The sequence below is a fragment of the Streptopelia decaocto genome (assembly GCF_964273445.1).
Source record: "Streptopelia decaocto genome assembly, chromosome: 1".
Taxonomy (NCBI): domain Eukaryota; kingdom Metazoa; phylum Chordata; class Aves; order Columbiformes; family Columbidae; genus Streptopelia; species Streptopelia decaocto.
In genome coordinates, this window is record NC_138663.1 from 11,569,498 (window position 1) to 11,588,925 (window position 19,428).

Below are 19,428 nucleotides of genomic sequence, written 5' to 3' on the forward strand. Positions count from 1 at the left end.
CATCTATCTATCTATCTATCTGTTTATTTATTTATGGTTGTGTTGTTTTTTTTTTCTTTATATCAGCTGATATGGAAGACGATGATTTTGGTGCTGCCCTGCCGAAAACAAGCTGTATCACTGAGCAAACTCAGTATTTCTTTGAAAATGATGATAAATCTTTTGGTGGGATTGTAGACTGTATAAACTGCTCCAGGTAAATTTTCTTCAATATAAATAATAATTTTTGGATATGTGTTTATCTTGCAAACTATGATTGCACTATTATTAGAACAAAAATATATTTTTGATTAATTGCACTAAACTTACATAAGGAAAACAGAGAAGTATATAGACAGTAAAATGATAAAATGCATTCCTTTTATATTTTTAAATTGATTTTAATTTAAAAATTAAGTAACGGTAGAAATATTTTAGACAAATTTTTGGTTTATAGTCTGTATATGATTCATGAAAATTGTGTTTCTATCTCTGTTACAATTTGTTTTCTTTTAATTTATTGCATAAACTTAAAGATGTTCTGCAATATTCAGAAGGAGATTATTTTCTTTAATCTGGTTATGTACTGGAACTTCTGATGGTCAATAAGATTATGCGACTGATCTTCAAATTTACCTCCTAGTCAATACTGCTCATGATGTAAGAGCTATAGGTCAGATTAAGCAAACCATGCTGTTTTGCTTTGTCCGTAAAAGAATTGGTCTTCCAGGTCTATGTGTCTATTCAAGATTATGTTTAATGCTATATTAAAAAAATTAGATACTTCAGAATCAAAGTAATTTGGACCTAATTCTGTGTTTCATTCAAAAGCCTGCTGGGTTGAAAGTTTACATGCATTAGGAGTTTCTGAAAATGTCTTAGAAATTAAGATTAACAGATTAAAACTCCTTGAAGACAGTATTTCAAGTCAGGAAAGAAAAATAGGGAACACTGGAAAATGGTGAATATAGCCAAACCACCCAGCCACGGTTCCCCACTTCCAGCCTTCCTCCTCCAGGTTCCTGTGATGTGTTTGTGCAGAGAACTCATTCAGCTGTTGTTGTTTGTTTGGTTGGTTGAGTTGGGAGTTTTGTTTGTTTGTTTTTGGGGGTTGTTTGTTTTGATTTTTGTTGTTGTTGTTTGTTTGCTTGTTTTGGGTGGGGTTCTTTTGCTTTGGTTTTTCATTCTGGAGAATTTTTGGAAGAGTTCTTTAGGTCAGTTTTCTGAAAGACTACAGAAATTCTTTTGCTAGTATTGCAAAAATAGTGCCACTGTGTGGGAATACGTATGAAACGACAACCTAAGCTGGTTAAAACCAGATACGTAATCACAACATCAGTTATTTAATTAACAGGTATTTTGTCATCTATGAAATTTCAGAAATAATCAAATCAATTCACACCTAAGTAATATAACTCTACTTACATACAATGGGAACCACTTATATGAAAAGACTTGCTTGTTATTTTATATGTGTATGAGAATGTATTTGGAATCCACTATAAGCAATTAACCTGTTAGATTGTCCTGAATTTACCTCTCTTTAACAAGCAAAATATATTTTATTAATGACTAAGAAATATTAAGATTTTTTCCTCTGTTTTTTTGAAGATCTGTCTGCCTTTCCAGTACATTTAAATTGTACATGAAAATTATGCTTGAAAAATCCTGTAATATCCTTACCTTTAGGATCTAAGGCATGAAGTGTAGTATCTATAGCTTAAAGGTATATTGCTGCTTATTCAATTATTTATAAATAGAAAGTGACCCTACTAGTTTAAAGGTCTTTTATATAATTATATGTACATAGCAACTCAACAAATACATATCAAATGCACAGCACACATACCCTAAACCCCTTTCTCTTCTTTCTGACAGACAGGCTTATGTGTTGGGTTTTTGTTTGTTTGTTTTTGTGAATGAGGGTTTTCTGAGTGTTGTTAGGGGAGGAATTGATGCTGAACTGATTTTATTTCTCAGTAGACCTACTGTTATAGTGGCACAGAGCTAGCTATTAACTCAATTAAAGTCATTTTATGTTCTTTTCCATTTTTCCACTAACAAGTCTAGTTCAAAGGGGGAACCATGGAAATGCTGAAAAGATTACAAAATTAGTTATAAATGTTTCTTGCTGTTTAATAATGGAAAAGATAAACAGTAGCAGCCAGACTGAATCTGGAATGTTGAATAACTTTTATTCCAATACTGTGTGTCCTTCTCAAATACAGATTTCCTTGCCTCTTTTAAACATAGGTTTTTCTTGGCTTTTTTTCTAGACTTTATCATGCAGAGAAAATTTCAAACACGAATCTAGTATTCATTATAAGTGACAGCCAACTACTGTGCCGCTCGTGTGACCCAAAGCCACTGATGCAAGCGGAGAAGCCGGGTATCCTTTGAAATCATGTTATTTAGTAGTGTGGATTGATTTTTGGCTATGATATACTGGAATACATCGAGGAAAAATGGTCTGTTTATTTGCATATTAGTAGCATGGTTGCCATTGGAATACTTGAAGCAGCAGATATTTGTGGATGATATCACAAATCATCTGAGGCATCAGCCGCTGAGGTAGAAAGCAAAGCTGTTATTTGTGAAGACCCAAACAGAAATGGGCTCTCGGGAACTTAATGAAGTTTCCAAAAGGCAGACGCAAAGTCTTGGATTCAGGGCAGAATAATGACATGCAGCTGGACAGGCTGGAGGCTGAGTGACTAGAAACAGCTTTGAAGAAAAGGACTTGATGATCACGATGGACAAGAAGTTCACCATCAGTCGGCACGTACCTTGCCACAAAGAGAGCCGGTCACGTCCTGACCTATGTTAGCAAGAGCGTAGTCAACAGGTTGGGAGAACTGATCCACCTCATCTTTTCAGCACTGATGAGACCACATCTGGAGTGACATGTATAGCAAAGGGTCACCAGGGCAGTTGGCATCTGGAGCTCAGGACATGCAAGGGGAGCCTGAGAAGACCTGGCATTGTTCAGCCGTCGGAAAAGGCAAGGGTATGTCTGCCTAGAGAAATAACAAAAGATGGCCACACTAAGATAAATAGTGTTTGACCGTGAAACATTAGGCTCCTGCTCTGATGCCCACAACACTGAGTCAAAGTGATGGAGGCACTTCAGCATGTGCTAAGTGCCAATGAGAACTGCTTACTCCTTGTGGAAACTGCTTCAGTCAACAAATACTGGGTTTATCCAGCTGCTGTGCTAGAATCTCTTCAGAGCTGGCTGGAGGCATAGGTGGCATGCATGCTAAGCAGAGTCCTTGCAACACATGCAGTAAAATTGAAAGAATGTGGAAGTTTGTTCTCATTTAAATCACCTTAATGCCAATTTCTGTGCCCCTAGCCTGTTCACTCCAGTAGATACATGTAGGTAAAGGTGGTGGAAATACAATAAATCAAACATACACATATTCTAGGCCAGGATAAATTCACCTCAATTTTTCTCTGCTCTACATGCTTGAGGGTGGTATTCCAGAGATGGCAAAACAAGTCCTAATTTGGATTATTATGATGGAATATGGAAAACAATTAGTAATACTTTTGTCCATGTCAGGAAGTTAGTTGAAACAGCCTCTCCCATTCCTGAAAGGAAAGCAGATGGTTGTAGAGATGACTGTGTTTCTTTGGCACAAGCAATGCGTTCATTGCCACACTAATAAAACTGGAATTCCATCTACACTTGGGCTGAAAAGGAAGTTGCATTGGGGTGGAAGCAATATCCATATCATCACAGAACTATGTAAACACAGCTTAATATTCTAATGGACTCCAGTCCATGACAGTTTGATTAACTGTTGCCACTGTCTGAATTTATGGACAGCATTTGCCATAGAAAATGAAGCACATTTGATGGGAAATGGGCACCTGACTTGCATTTCCCTATGGGACTCAGACCTTCTAGAAAGCAGCAACCAAACTCAAGTGGCAGCCAGAACAGCTGGGTGGGCTTATATTGACTAAATGAACTATTTTATTTTTGTTCCAGCTACGCAGTACTAAGCTATTCTCTCTTTTCTATAACTAAGGAACATTGTGAAATGCAGATGTAGCGTAACATCACACGAGTGAGCAGAATGACCTTTGGGTGCTATTCAGATGGTTATTATTAGACTCTGCTTCTTTCTGGCTGGTACAGCTTTGCTTGTGCACATGGTCTTTTAGAATATTTCTAAGTTTCAGATTCCCTTTCAGCTGGGCCCCAGCAGAGGAAAGGGGAGGTGAATTTGATAACATCTGAACGAAGACAGATGTAGATCTTCAGAACTAAATTCCTCATCCTTTCGCCTTTTCTTCTGTTGGGCATCTCCGCTCATTGCAATGAAGCTGCTGTAGTTTTCCACAGTAGTGCATGAGTAAGATTGCTTCAAGCAGCAGTTAGACCTACTAAGATAAGTTTTGGTGCTCAATCTTTTAAAACACTGTAGCTTAGCTTTAGTGTGTGTACTACCAACAATGGAATAAAAAAAGCTTAATGTACTGATTGATAGTATAAGCAAGTTTCAACAGAAGATGGTTTTGCAGTTTACCATTTTCAAGTATGTCATGATGACTTGTGCCCTTTGTCAGCCTCTGGCAAATGGGAAGTATACTATTTACGCTTAAATATCAGTAAGTACGGATTCCAGAGACAGAAGCTAAAGCACTACCTCACATTTGTAGTTAGCTAATTAATAGCACGTCACTGCTTCCATTTCTGTTCCGCTGTTAGTTTTGACAGCATTTTATCTGTCTCCATCACTGAAATGCAAATGGGATCGAATTAGGTTTTCTGTCATGTATTATCAAAGTCTACACTGGGTTGATCTTGTGTATGATAACTGGGATAACAGAGGTATACACATAATAAAACCAGTAGTTTTTATAGGCCTTCACTTCAGCCTGTATATAGCATTACGTTTCCAAACAGACTTCCTCACTTTTACTGTGTATCTTCATTTTAGCAGAATAATTCCATGGTAATGTATCTTATAACCAATCGGCACTCTTGAAAGCTTACCACTGTATAAATTATTTTCTTTAATATTTATGCAATGGTAATAAAAGCAATACAGAAAATCTTTAAAAAAAACCCCTTCAGCTTCTATTTTTATTTTGTTTACTGTTCTGGAAGTACTGGTTCTAAAATTCATGCAGGATGTTTATTTTCTTGCTTAAAGCAATGTAGAAAATAAAAGGTGTGTGTGTGGGGAATTTTATTTTGCTTTATCTGAAGGGCTGGTTTGGTTTGGTTTAATTTAAACAAGGAACTGTGACTATTGATGTTTATTTGAGTACTATCTGAATTAGCATAAAACTCTTCTGCCATGAAAGCAAAAACAGAATGTTAATCCTGCTAATGTACAATGCATGGAAAACATTTGTGCTCCTTAACCAGAGAAACAGATGAAGGGCCGAACCCTTGTGAAATGGTCAAACAACCTAGATACAGAAAAGGTCCTGATGTCTGTTTTGATGAAGCCAAACAGGTAAAATTGAACATGTAAAACTTTAGGACGCTCTTTAAAAACAAATGTAGAGCTATTTTAGAAGACCAGTGAAAACTATGTTTAGATGTACCGTGGTGCCTGGTAACCTACCTATCACTAAACATACTGTTCATTCTAGACCACAGCCACTCTATTTCAAGTATCCCATGATTAGCATAAAATTAACAGCTGCTTTCTTATCTGCCTTTCCTATAACCATTGCACTTTCACACATGATTCGAACTAAAACAAACAAAAAAAATTATGAGAATAAAACTGATGATCTCTGTACGGTGCTGCGAAATTTAGCTGTTCTGTGGCTTTCACAGATAGATTAGATTCCTGGCTTAGTGGTATTTTTAGATTAGTGGGTTTTTTTAAATATTCCTTAAGGTGTTGTTAAATGATTAAAATATTATATTGGGTTTAGGGTGTTGTTCCTCTTAGAAATTCTGCAAATGTGTATTGACCTTAGGTCACAATTTTAACAGTCACAAAAGTGCATTTCTTTACTGAAATCAGCAAAACCATGCTCTTTAGTACTCCTTCTATTGTGTACCTTACAGTTTTGGAGGAGGAAATGTTATAACTGTGCCACATATATAAATTATTTTGAATACACTCTCTGTCTTACTTCCCAAAATACCGTGTGAAAGAGAATATGTTGAATTCAAATTCTTCAGAATAAATTTCAAGATGAAAAGTACTGAACAGGGAAGTACCTGCCAATATATAAAATAAATATTTTAAAAATACATTTGTGATGCCTCATTCCACTTCTGGAAAGGAAAGACTGTGCAAAACTAGTGCATTTGTTGGCTATAACTGCTGTATTCCAAGTTTTGTTCCAGCATATTCTTTGCTTTTCTTTTATTGAGAGTTGTAGTGTTAAAGTCCAGACAATTGGTATTCAGTGCATATTCCCAGTAACCAAATTTTATTTTAGAAAATAAGTCTTCTTACTGGCCAGTAAAAGTTAAACAAAGGTGCAAAGCCATCCAACAGCTGTTTGGCCATTGTAGATATTCCAAGTCCTCCTGATAGAATTGTGTGTGAAAGTACAACTCTTGCTCACTAGCTTGATGTGCCAGTCAGTGTGTAACTCATGTGTTTTGTAACAGTGGATTGTTTTGGTTAAGTTTATTTGCAAAATTTGCTGTGAATCTCTTGCTCTTGGGTGGATGCTTTCACATTAACTCTGCTAACTGCCAGCAATCTGCATGATATCTCATCTTGTATGTCTTTTTTTCTGTGTTTTCTTTCCTTTCCTCTACTTGCTACTTTGCCCGTTATTAATAGGATCAGCCTATATGCACCACGAGTCGTGCCTCTGCCATGACGTCCGCTCCTATCTTCATTTTTCTGCAAGTTTTCATGTGGTGTGGATGGTCAGTTACTTTCTCTAATTTTTTGTTTTGTTCTTGGCGTAAAAAATTAGCAGACTTTTTTTTTACTTACTAAACATACAAAAGAAAACAGAATGAAATGAGTCCCAAAAGCAACAATCTGGAGCTAACTATTATTGCAATATTATGGGAAATTAAATATGAAAAAAAAACCCCACAAAACAACCTGTCTAGAACCTTATAAATCAGAATTACAGAACACAAAGACTTCTCCCAGAGCAAATACAAAGACACAGGAACCTGTCGGGTTTATTGGGTCGGCTCTTTGAGATTCCACATGAACCGATGGAGTGAGTGTCGTTCCCTTCAAAACATTTTTCCCCTGTCCCTGTTAAAATGAAACAGAAGAAGAAAGTTTTCTGCCCAAAACCAAAAAAAAGATACAAAGTAATTAGAAGATAACTATAATATCTGTGAAAATAAAGCTGTACTTAAGGATAGCAGAGATGAGTGCTTTGTGTAAGGGTAACAGGAATGTTGCGATTGAGAGGAGTCAGGACTTCTCACTGCATTCAAAGTAATGCAGATGTAAATGATGGAAGGTAATAGTGTGTATCAGTTTGGTTAAACTAAGAATTGAGTAAAATAATGTTTTTACTTCTTTATTTTTTTCCAACTTAAACATATTCTTAATTAGATCAGAAGAATTTGTTTATTTTTCCTTCTAATGAAATACACGGATACAGAAAGTCCTGCATGCTAACCTAATGCAGGCTCTGGGGTTCATAACAAAAGCCTTGCCATTTTAGACTGTGTTGCTTTTAATGGTGTGAGAGTGGGCACTGCTGTGCTAGTGACATGTACACAAGAAAACTGCTGGTCTAATGAAAATAAAATTCATGACTTTGTGCACTGGAGGGATTTCTGATCAATATTAGTGCTCAGAAAACCACTAGAGGGAGATACTAACATATCTATCAAAGTAAAGCCAACTGAGAGGTAGAAATGGAAATTTAGAGGTAATTTTTCAGAGTTAGTGTAGTAAAATGTTGAAAATTGTAACAGTTTAGAACACTCATTTTCTCAATAATTTATATTGGCTTTGTACTTGGAGGAAGGTTCAATTAATGTCACTCAAGCATTAGTGAAAGTCTTCAAGTTCTGTTTAACAGCTGTATTTAAGTAATTTCAAAGTTTTTTATTCTGTATTTTAATGATCTAATTTCTAGCCAACCTAGGAACATGCCCAGCCATGACTGAAGGTTGTAAGGAAGGGTGAAAGTCCCTTCCCCTAAGCCAATGGTATTTCACATTAAAATCTAGAAGATTAGCATCTCGTGTTCTTACTCATGCAATTTGCTCTCCAAGTAACCTTACTTTAATTAAAAAGCTACTGTCCAATGTATGTAAAGTAGCAGAAACTCACCTTGAGCTAAATTCTCTGTGTCCAAAATGGTCTTTCTGTGCAAGAAAGCAAGCCAAAGTACTGGGAAAGCCCAGAAATACTATGTTAGCTGATAGACTTTTGGCAGCAGAAAGTTATAAAGGTAATTTTATTCATCCATCGTGTTTTTAATAACTCTGTGATTTTGGAAATGGGTTCTCACTGGTCATTAATCTGTGTAGTTTTATTAAAATCACTGAAGCCAACACAGATATAAACCAGCTGATATCAGGTTCAATAACAGTAGCTTTTTTTTTTTTTCCTTATCAAGGTAACAGAATAGTCTTTATCACCTGCTTGAACAGGTTGCTCTTACTTTGTATGTGCACACTGGTTTTGTATGCCAAGCCTGAAGATAAAGTGAACTCTACAAGTTTGTAGTCTCTTCTGGCAATGTCTTGTTTCTATCAGCTCCCAGGGAAGTCAAGGGCAGCTTTGAGGGTGATGAGCAGCCCAGACAGCTCTATACATCATCATGGGATCGACCATATCCCTGATCTATATGTGTGTTAGCTGAACAGCTTTGACAGCTCTATGTAGCAGTCCAGACAAAGGAGGGTAACACAGAATTTATGAAAGACCAGGCACTGAAACTTGGAATGACTCTTGAGTAGCAACAAAGTTGTTCTCCATGCAATATGAAACATTTAAAATATATGCTTATAAAAGGTTTAATTTCGAGGTAAACGGTTAATACCAGCGGACAGATCAGAAACTCTTTGGCAGATTTTGTTGTTTTATCCTCCTTCTCATCGCTGTAGCACGAGTTCTGAGAAATTATTAAGTTTTCAAGACAAAGTTTTAGTACATTAAATAGTTACAGTGTACTAAAAGACGAACAAGTATGTGTATAGACTTAGACCTGTATGTGTATGTATATGTATTTATATTTCCATATGTGTCTTTGAAATTCTGGACTGGCACTGCCTCCAAGGAAATGCTGATGTATAGCATTGAATATGTGGATTTCATATTTAACAATGAATATATAGTTTTATGAAAGCATTTATTTCCATCCTCCAAGTACTGAATAATTTTCACAGTGTGCAATGATGTAAAATAACGCTCTCTAGAGTTATCAGTGTAAGGCATGACATGAAGAAGATGACAGTTATATTTGACACTTCTCTACCTCAAGCATGCAAGAAGATTTGACATTTGACTTATTAATGCAAGAAATTTCTGATACACTTGTGATGAAATGAAACTAGATAAATGAGATTTTTTTTTTCAATTTGTTTTCCAATTCTTTCTCTCTTCAATGAAAAATGGTATGCATAATATTATTTTGAAGAAAACAAAGATAGGGCATCCACAATTGCTCAGTTGGTTATTCAAGATTTCTGTGTAACTAATGTAGTAGTGACTAGTGTAATGAGCTGGAAAGTTTCAGGGAAACTGCTTAAAAAATAGTTCAGTGTCTAATTACACTGGCAGAGGTAAAGATAAGGTGAAGATAAGATAATATGAAGCTATGTAATTTGCTATAAGAAATTTTATAAGAAATCTTAGAAATAACATTTTGAGGAAATAGGTGAGAAGTTTTATTAAATAGGGGAATAGGGGAAGTGTTTTCATGAAAGACATTTGAAGACCATTCAAAACTGGTGTTTTGCTCCATCTGGTTCCAAATTAATAGTGGAATACCACTCATTTCCAAAAAACTGTTGTTTTCATGAATTTATGTAAATCAGCATGTAATCAGACTTTCTCCTTCCCTTTTTTTTTTTTTAACAATTTTTATAATTTTCATAACACTTAAAGCACACAGGAAAATTATAATGTGCAATGTTGGGAAGGAAAAAGTAATTTAAATAGCATTTACTCTACCTTCCTTACTACTGCTATTTTTATCTTGGCTTAGGACACAGAAGAATAACTGATGCCAGAGAGAATATTTAGAAATTATTCTTGGCAGAACTGCTGGTTTACCACTGTAAATTGGTCTACAAACCTCAGAAATTCAATGTGGCTTTGATCAATATGAGGTTAAGTTCTCACCAGCCTCAAAATATGTGCATAAACCTTGTATACTTTTGCCTAGTGCACTTTAACTATGTCATTCATAATAAGAAGGTGCCTCTTCTGTGTGTGGCTTCCAAGATATTCTCCATTGTGATGAAGTTGTGAATTCTTTAAAAACTGCTCTGTGTAGTCTTAGAGAGCAAAAGATATTAAAATACTTATTTTCACTCCAATAGGAATATTACATAGTGTAACTGTTGGATGGAAAAGCAGTGTCCGCAAATTGTGATTAAGTTAAAAAAAGAAACTCAAAAAACAAATAGAAATGGGCAACAGATTTTTTTTTCAAGTCCATATAATGGTAAGATTAATTCCTCAACATAATTTAGCCAACATTTGTTCTAATTCAGAATCAACATGAAAGCTGAATACTGTACAATTCTGTATATAGCAGTCCATCTACTCTGTATCCATACTGTCTGCTATTTTGTTCATAGTGATATTTTCCCCTTCTTATTATGCACAATCAAGACCTTCAATTTACTTCTCACTTATTCTCCAGATGTCTCCCCTTTGTCAGAAAATTTTAAACCCTGTGTTTACTTTAGAGTATTTATTCAAAGATAACTCTTCTAAATAATTTCAGTGATAAGTATCTTAAATGCCAAGAGGTAATGCTGAATACTGTTCATTGAATTCATGTGATTAAACCTTTACTCATAATTCTGTTTCTGATAGTACTCACTGTGAGGAAGAAGCAACACGGTTATTTTTAGGTACTTTGAATAGAAATAAAACTCCATGACAAGACATAATGCAGATGCAAAAAGTGACAGAGCCAAACTAAATAAAGCAGAAAGTTCAGTGCGTTTCCAAATCTTAGCATCCTACTCCAAATGTGGTGTAGCAGAGTTCACTGATGACTTTACTTGTTGACCGGAAACCCTGGGAATTTTGACCTTAGCTAAAATTATAGAACTAAATTATAAAGTTACCAGGTGGCAAATACATGTCTGGAAATAGACAGTATTGACAAAGAGCAACAGGTAACATCAGCTATTTGCCTTAAGACAGAATGATTTTTTTTTCTTCTTTGCTTTCTAAAGAACTTGGATGCGTGGGTTTTGGGGATTTTATTTACACCCAAGTTTCTTAAAGATACTGTTGGTGAATACCATCATTCCTGTTGACTTACTGAGTCTAATTCGTCTGCTTTATCTGATTTTCCGTATGTTTATTCCAAACTGATCTGGTTGCTCTGACATCTCTGCTTTAAAGAATGCATTGTGTGGTGGCAATCTCATTAAAGACTTAACCCCTCAAAAGGGACACAAGAACTAACTGAAGTCCTCTGCTCTTCTCTGTAATCACCAAGTTCCCTCTTTATGACTCCGTTATCAAACAGTCACCCCAACTCCAGATTTATCTTTGTGTTTTTGATTTATTCAAAGCTTTCTACTATCGTTTTTAGTATATTTTGAAGGGAGATAATAAAAAAAAATCTTTATCAGCCCTCCTAATTTCCTGTTTATATCTAATCTGCAATTTTTATGTGCTTTCATGTTCTTGCCCATTTGAGTAAACTTGATTTCTTAAATACTGACCTTTTCCCTATGGCAGTGTGCTCAATTTCCCAACTGATTCATGCAGGGGTGTTTCTTTGGGGTTTTAGGTTTCTTGAGGTTGTTGGTTTGGTTTGAGTTGGATTTTCTTTTGCTCTCTACTAATAATTTTGAAGAGACCCCCATGCAGCACTAAAGATTTATATACTATGTTACAAAAGACAGTAATTTATCATATAAAAAAACATGATCTCTACGTCTCTTTTTGATAAGACATCAATTCAGTCTATATGTGGCCTCTCTAATCTCACATAACATTTCATAATTGATATAGTCACTTTAACCAGGTGGTAAGGAGTGCAATGTTAGTATTAAATTTTTATTATTAGACTCTGAAATTTCTTACCCACAGAGATTCCATCACACTTTCCTTTTCCTGTAATACTTTCATTCTCCTACACTTTGTATTATTCTTTACATACTACCCTTCAGCTGCATGTCCTGCACTACCATTCTTAACAAGGTTGGTTACTTAACAATACTCTGTTTTACTGATTATTCTCCTTCCACCAGTTTTCTGATATGTACATAGAAGGGGGGTCGTTAGTAGGTCCAGAGAGGTTCTCCTCCCCCTCTACTCTGCCCTGGTGAGACCACACCTGGAATATTGTGTCCAGTTCTGGGCCCCTCAGTTCAAGAGGGACAGGGAACTGCTGGAGAGAGTCCAGCGCAAGGCAACAAAGATGATGAAAGGAGTGGGGCATCTCCCGTATGAGGAAAGGCTGAGGGAGCTGGGTCTCTTTAGCTTGGAGGAGACTGAGGCATGACCTTATTAATGTTTACAAATATATAAAGGGTGAGTGTCACGATGATGGAGCCAGGCTCTTCTCAGTGACAGCCAATGGTAGGACAAGGGGTAATGGGTTCAAACTGGAACACAAGAGGTTCCACTTAAATTTGAGAATAAACTTCTTCTCAGTGAGGGTGATAGAGCACTGGAACAGGCTGCCCAGGGGGATTGTGGAGTCTCCTTCTCTGGAGACATTTAAAACCCACCTGGACACCTTCCTGCGTAGCCTCATTTGGGTGTTCCTGCTCCGGCAGGGGGACTGGGCTAGATTATCTTTTGAGGTCCCTTCCAATCCTGTGATTCTGTGATTACTTCGGAATGGTTCATAGATGACCTCTCTTCATTCCCTCATCTTAATTTAATGTTCCTAGCATTGGTGTAGAAGTACTTGAAAGTTTTGCTTAAGGATAGCCCAGTAAATTAGAGGTGTTTTAATGGCCCTTATTTGCCCTGATAGTACTTTTTATCCCCAACAACCTCCAGCCTTTTCTGAGGCACTTTGAATATTAGTTACATCTGCCTCAGTGGCATGTCAGTCTGAACAAGGAGCTGTTCCATGCTCATTGTCTTCTGCTTTCTGTTCTAAAACCTTTTTAATTTCTCTGCCAGCAGCCAAGCTCTGTTTCTGTTAGGGCACAGTTGGTCCTTCTCTGCACATTTTCCTCCTGTTCAAGAAGTTTCCACAGTTCCCAATAGACCTGAGTTCCTTCCCTCCTTCACAGTTGACTTGTCCTTGGAGGTCTGGCATCTCTTGGAAAATGGAAAGTGTCTTTTTATGTTCTGGGTACACGATACAGTGAAAACAAATGGAAGACCTAATATTTTGAGCACTCAGAGCTACATATGAATCTTAGACTCAGTGGACAGAGCAGTGCAGGGGATGGCTGGATCATGTCCCTGGAGTTGTAGAAAGCTAAGCATAGATTGTATCAGTCCTGAGAATCAAGAGGTGTAAAGATGCTACACACTCCAGAATGGGTATCAAATACAGAACTAATTAATAAGTCCAAGATACGAAAGATATTTTACATTATTGTCAAAGTGGGACCAAATAACAGCAATTAATGGTAAAAAGGAATGGGAAAAAGAGGTGTGAGTGCTGTGTGGTGTAATGGATAGGTAGGTCCACTGAAGCATGACAGAGCAGTGCAACTCAGAGCGAGCACTGAGTTTGGAGGGTGGCTTCTCTACAGACTGCATCAAACATGTACAAAAAGCCAATGGACAACTTGATTCTCATACTTGAATACACCATCAGAGATGGAGAAAGGCTTTTCCTTCTCTTTCATCATATCCTCACCTGCAGAGCATACTCATTTTAATGTGTGATTATGTTGATGAAGTGGACAAGAAGAATATTCTGGTATTTGCTATCTTATCTCGAAATGTTATCTGTTCTGCCATCTTCCTTTGCAATAAAGTGATATTCAAAGTCTCTAAATTTATGTAATTTTAAGGAATATAGGTATGGTTTGCTGAGGCCTCCCAAATATATTCATTAGGATTTCTTGTTTAATTATGTAAGTATCCTGTCTAGTTCATAAGTGACTGCAGTAAGCTTGTTAAAATTGAATTCTCTTATGTCTATAGTTAATATAATAATGCCACTCTTTGTACCAAAAATCAGACAAGCATCCAGGAATTATTTTGCTGTATTTTTTTAGGCAAGATAATATATATAAGACCAAAAAGATTGCCTCAAGGATAGTTCAAAATGTTGAAGACCAAAATGTAGATTACTTCTCAGGAAACTGAATGGTAATTCATGTTAAATGATCTCTTCTTTTCTTGTCAACAGGAAGATTCGGCTGACTGCGGTGGTGTCTCTGGTCTGAGTCCATCACTGTGGTCTATGGTAGGAATTCAGTTGGTCCTGCTTTGGCTGTTATCTGGCAGCAGACAGTGCCAGTTATGACCTTGCTAAACCAAAACCTGCGTAACTTAATCAAGACCCGGCCAAAACAATAGCCTCAGTTTCGTTTTAAAAAGGGTCAGCTATTCAGACAGTGGCAGAACAGCAGCGCTTGTGTCTGGTTATCACTTGTTGTAAGACTCATAAAGGCACCCACGGTGGCTGCATGTTGGAGTGTCGGATCATTAAACGTGTGTGAATGCTGCATCATCTATGCCATCCAGACAGAACTCTGTATGTGCTTCACTGGGGAAACTAAGATTATTCTTTTTCTTTTTTTCATTTTTTTGTTGTTGTAATCTTGATGACTTCATGTAAAAGGGCTCCCCTGACAATAGCTTATGTATATGATTTTCTTTTCTTTGAAGCTTTGGATATCTTGAAGATTTATATTCTTTTACATGAACAGTTATTAAAAAAAAAAAAAAAAAGAAAAAAGAAAAAGTACTCTCCAATATACATTACTAATACCATGATGGCGGCTTTCAACATCAGTTTTATCCAAACTAGTTGAGTAAAATGAAAATATTGACTAGTCTTCATCAGAAGCTCAGCGTGATTGAAATGCTTTATGATGAGTGCTTTATTCTTCCAAAATGAATTATGTAACCAGTCAAGTTTTGATCGGTTAATAACAGGAGGGAAGGAAGGAAGGAAGGAAGGAAGGAAGGAAGGAAGGAAGGAAGGAAGGAAGGAAGGAAGGAAGGAAGGAAGGAAGGAAGGAAGGAAGGAAGGAAGGAAGGAAGGAAGGAAGGAAGGAAGGAAGGAAGGAAGGAAGGAAGGAAGGAAACTTATATTTTTAAAAACATAAAGGTGCTTGAAAGTTTAACTGAAAAGTGATTCTCATCTTAAACTTGGTGTCAACTTATGTCAGAAAAATGTCACTTTCAATGTAATATTCAACTCCTTTTCACAATGCAGTTATATATAAAGCTAGTCAAATCCTTCAAAGGCTCAAACAAAAATGCTTGTGAATAAAAAATGTCTTTGTGATATTTGAACGTTGGTTTCCAAGGGTATTTTGCATGATGATGAAGCTATGTTATCGTTTTTCAGTTTGTTTTCTTTGATGGTAGAATATAGTCCATTGAAAAGGTAACTGAGTGATTCTTTTATTGTGTGAGAAACTGAACATTGCAATGTATTGCAATCAAATGATATTAAATTATATTATGAAACAGAGCTCTGAATATACTGTGCAATGAAAAAGCTGAGAAAATAGGGTAAATTTAGCTATTGTAACAAAAGGGTTGAGTTGGATTTTTTACAGAATAGTGATCTCACATGAAAACCTATGTACAGATATTTTAAGTATATAAAATCAGATCTAACACATTTATTTTTGGAAGTATATGTTCTCTAAGGTTCATATCAGGTTCTCCCTTTGTTTCCTTCATAAAAAAAGACCCATAATACTAAAACTTCTGCTGTTGCTATTTATTATTGAAAATAGCATTTTTAACAGCAAATTGTCCTGGTTGCTGAGATTAGGAAAACTCTAAACAAATGGGGAGCCTTGAATCTATATGTATGCACATTGATACTTGATTGTGAATAATAATTTTAGAAGTTGTTTTTATACAACCTCATTGATGATACAGATTGGTGCAGTAAATTACAATATTACAGTGTAGCATAGTGTTGATGCAAAATAGGATTTGCGCTTTTTTTCTAGTTTTCAGAACTAAACAGTATTGCAAGACAGCTAAACCAATGAATGTGCAACTCTGCTGGTATTGTACAATTCTGCTAACAACTGCAATATGCAAATATTAACATGGCACAATACACTAGCTCTTTAAAAGAAAAAAAAAAAGAAAATGCAAAGCATTGGTATGTATATGCTGGCAATTGATTGATGTAATTTTGATCATGTCAAAAGCTTAAAGAAATAATTGGGCATGCATTAATATCCTATGAAAACTGAAGAAGCTACTCAAAGCCATGGCATGGCCTAAAAGATCAGTTGTCTACTATAGCTGTACCCATGGCTGGTTCGTTGTTTTTCTCATGTATCTTGGCTCCCATTATGTATTTTCTCATATCTGGGAATACAGTAAGTGAAAAAAAAATAAAACCTGACTTTCTGTTCAGTGATCAGATTTAGCTTTTTGAAAAAAAAAAAAAATCTCTAATAAAGTCATGAGATTAAAAGTACAATTAACTGTGTTGGACAACTTCAGGTCCCCCTCAGGGAAGGTGAGCTAATTTTCATAATACAAGTGAAAATAAACTTGGAAGCTCCTCCTTCCAGTTGTATTACTGCAGTTCTCTTTGCTCTATCACCAGTTACCACCTGATAAAAAAATGATTTGTGTCTTTCTAATGCTGGGACTGCATCCTCTAATTTTCTTTAACAATTGAAACTTTATGGGAGGAACAAGTTTTGTAGGATTAGGCCGACACTTATTCCACTCATGGCTTTTACTCTAAGATTACTTAAAATACATATTAGTTTACATTTTGCTCTTTTAATTTCCTGAAAGTTCATCAGTATATTAAGTTCTCTCTAGTTTTCACTTAGCTGCCCAAAAGAAACCCTTCATGGAGAAGTTACACTACTTAACATTTCAGAACAATTTGCTTATGCTGGTAGGCCATATTCTGAGTTAGTAAACAATTGATTGGTGTCTGTAGGCAGAAAGATGGCACAAAGCCCTGCTGCCACAGAAAAAATATGGCTTTTCCTCTCATCCCACTTCCCTTAGAGGGCTCAGATGGCAAAGGAGGGAGAAGCCCTAATGCTTAGTACTGTCCCCATAAAACACAATACTTTAAACAGGCAAAAATGAATTTTTAGATTCTTTTTGCAGAAAGCAAAATATATTTTGATTATACCTAAGTGATGATAAAGACTTTTAAAATTCACTATGCAGATATCTGCAAATTACAAAACACAGATAGAAAATGCAATGTGAACTTTGGCTATCTCAAGATGTGAATAGCAGTCTGTTAGAAATAAGTTCCATGAATAACCCACATCCTTATGCAGAAGTGTATCCTTACTCTCGCATAATGCATAACAGTAATTTTCTCTTGTCTGTGAAGGAAGAAACTTGATCCTAGGATTTAAACTGAGACATTTTCAAATTACAATAAGCTGTAAAAAGTTTTTTTTTTTTTTAAAGCCAGATAAAAAGCTGTGTTGATATTTGCTCAGATCCTTTAAATAGCATTAAGGGAGCTGTTGGGAGTGTTTCAGTTTACACAGAAGTCATGCAGCCTATTGTATGTCTGACAAATAACCACCATTAAAGTTGTTACAGCGTGGTACTGTGCAAAACATGATCTGAGGACTTAACATGAAAGGTTTCTTTCTAGTTTTTCATTTAAACAACCAGCATTACTGCCAAAACACTGACCGTGGTCCATATTTGTAACAGGTTTTTAACATGACATAACAGGTTTGATTCACAAGATTTTTAGGTCCTGTACCTTTAAGACTTTAGTATGATCTTTTTCATGTTTTTAATGCTTGAGGCTTTACTGCTTAACTTGACAAAAAACAGTGTTGCTGCCATTTGTAAATTTTCCTATAATATTCCTTTTACTAACTTAAAAACTGGCCTTACTGGGTTCAAATAGGCAGTATCCCTTTTAAGTGACCTTTGCAACCCAAGTGTTACTTGCTGTGGTTGAGAATTTTTTTGGTATCACTGAAAAGACATTAAGATCTTTTGTTCCCATTAACACTTCAGCTCAGAAAACATACTTAGTATGTTTTAATTTCAGAACACAACCTCAGTCCCACCGGTCCTAAAAATTCAGATGCTAGCACACTGGTTATTAAGAAGTTTGTTAATGCCTATAAGGCACTGTAACACACATGGGTGTTTTTGGTATGTCAGCTGAAGGTAGAATCTTAATAACTCCTTCCTTGGGTTAAATTTTACCCTCGCTTCATCAGACATCCAAGCCTTTAGCAAAGGCCAGATTTATTTATTTTTTTCATACCACAATGTTAATATTGTTAATACTCATTGTACACTACTGTAAAAAGATTAAAACAAAGTGTCTGAAAACAATTCCAGAGTTTTGAAAAGTTAGCCTCACCCTCTTCCCAGCTACTTGCGTCTGTCCTGTTTATGGTTTAAAAGAAAAACATCATCTTGAAGAAATAATTTCACTGAGGCTAAAGGGATACTGTCTTGTTCAGATGCCATGAAATTGCGATTGTGATCTGACAAAGCTGTCTTCTCTTCTTGTGCTGTATGGAATGTCTGGATCATGCTTTCTGGGATATTTTTATTGAAATGCTCAGTGTGCGTTTCTGCAAAAAAAGGCTTGGTTGCTCGTGCAAGGCAAGCAGGCCTTTCTCCCTTTTCTTGTGTTCTCTTGACACTTTTGTGGAACTTGACGAGCCTGGAAAAATAATTTTTTTGTAAAAATTTGTACAATAATGTTATAAAAAGTTTATAATCCTACAACTGTTGTGTTAATTCTTGTGCAAAAACAGTATATTCAGAATAAAAGTTTATCATTTAAAATCAATAACTACTTGGATTGTTCACTCTGTATAATAAAAACATGTAAATAAGAGCCTACATAATTTGCTACATAATACTTCTGTGTTTCCTATATAATTAGAGCCAAATGTCTGAAAGAGAGTTTTAACCATGTGGATATAGTGACTTAACATGGTTCTCATTGGGGTTCAAAGGAGGATGTGCAGCAAACCCTCCTTTATGCTTCATTTATGGCTGTGAATTTATTTTTTTTTTAAGTAAAATAGAAAATGTAACCAACAAAAACTGAGAGTCTGTAAGGCATTCAGTAAAATAATAGCCTGCAAAACATCTGAAGCAGCCCTGTTGTTCTGAAACAATTGCTTTTGGAAGGATTGATATTTACTAACTTGTAAACATTGATGAAGTCCAAGGGTTCATTCACACG

At 35.9% G+C, this 19,428-nt stretch overlaps 1 protein-coding gene across 1 annotated transcript in view; it reads left to right on the top strand.

Annotated features, from left to right (window-relative positions):
- CACNA2D1 (calcium voltage-gated channel auxiliary subunit alpha2delta 1) overlaps window positions 1-19,029 on the top strand; it is a 396,917-nt gene extending 377,888 nt beyond the window's left edge. The window contains exons 36-39 of the mRNA XM_082061285.1: window positions 67-196; window positions 2,256-2,368; window positions 5,374-5,456; window positions 14,422-19,029. Coding sequence (XP_081917411.1) covers window positions 67-196; window positions 2,256-2,368; window positions 5,374-5,456; window positions 14,422-14,538 — 443 coding nt within the window. The 3' untranslated portion in view covers window positions 14,539-19,029. The remainder of the gene's footprint in view (window positions 1-66; window positions 197-2,255; window positions 2,369-5,373; window positions 5,457-14,421) is intronic.
- The last annotated feature ends 399 nt before the right edge of the window (window positions 19,030-19,428 follow it).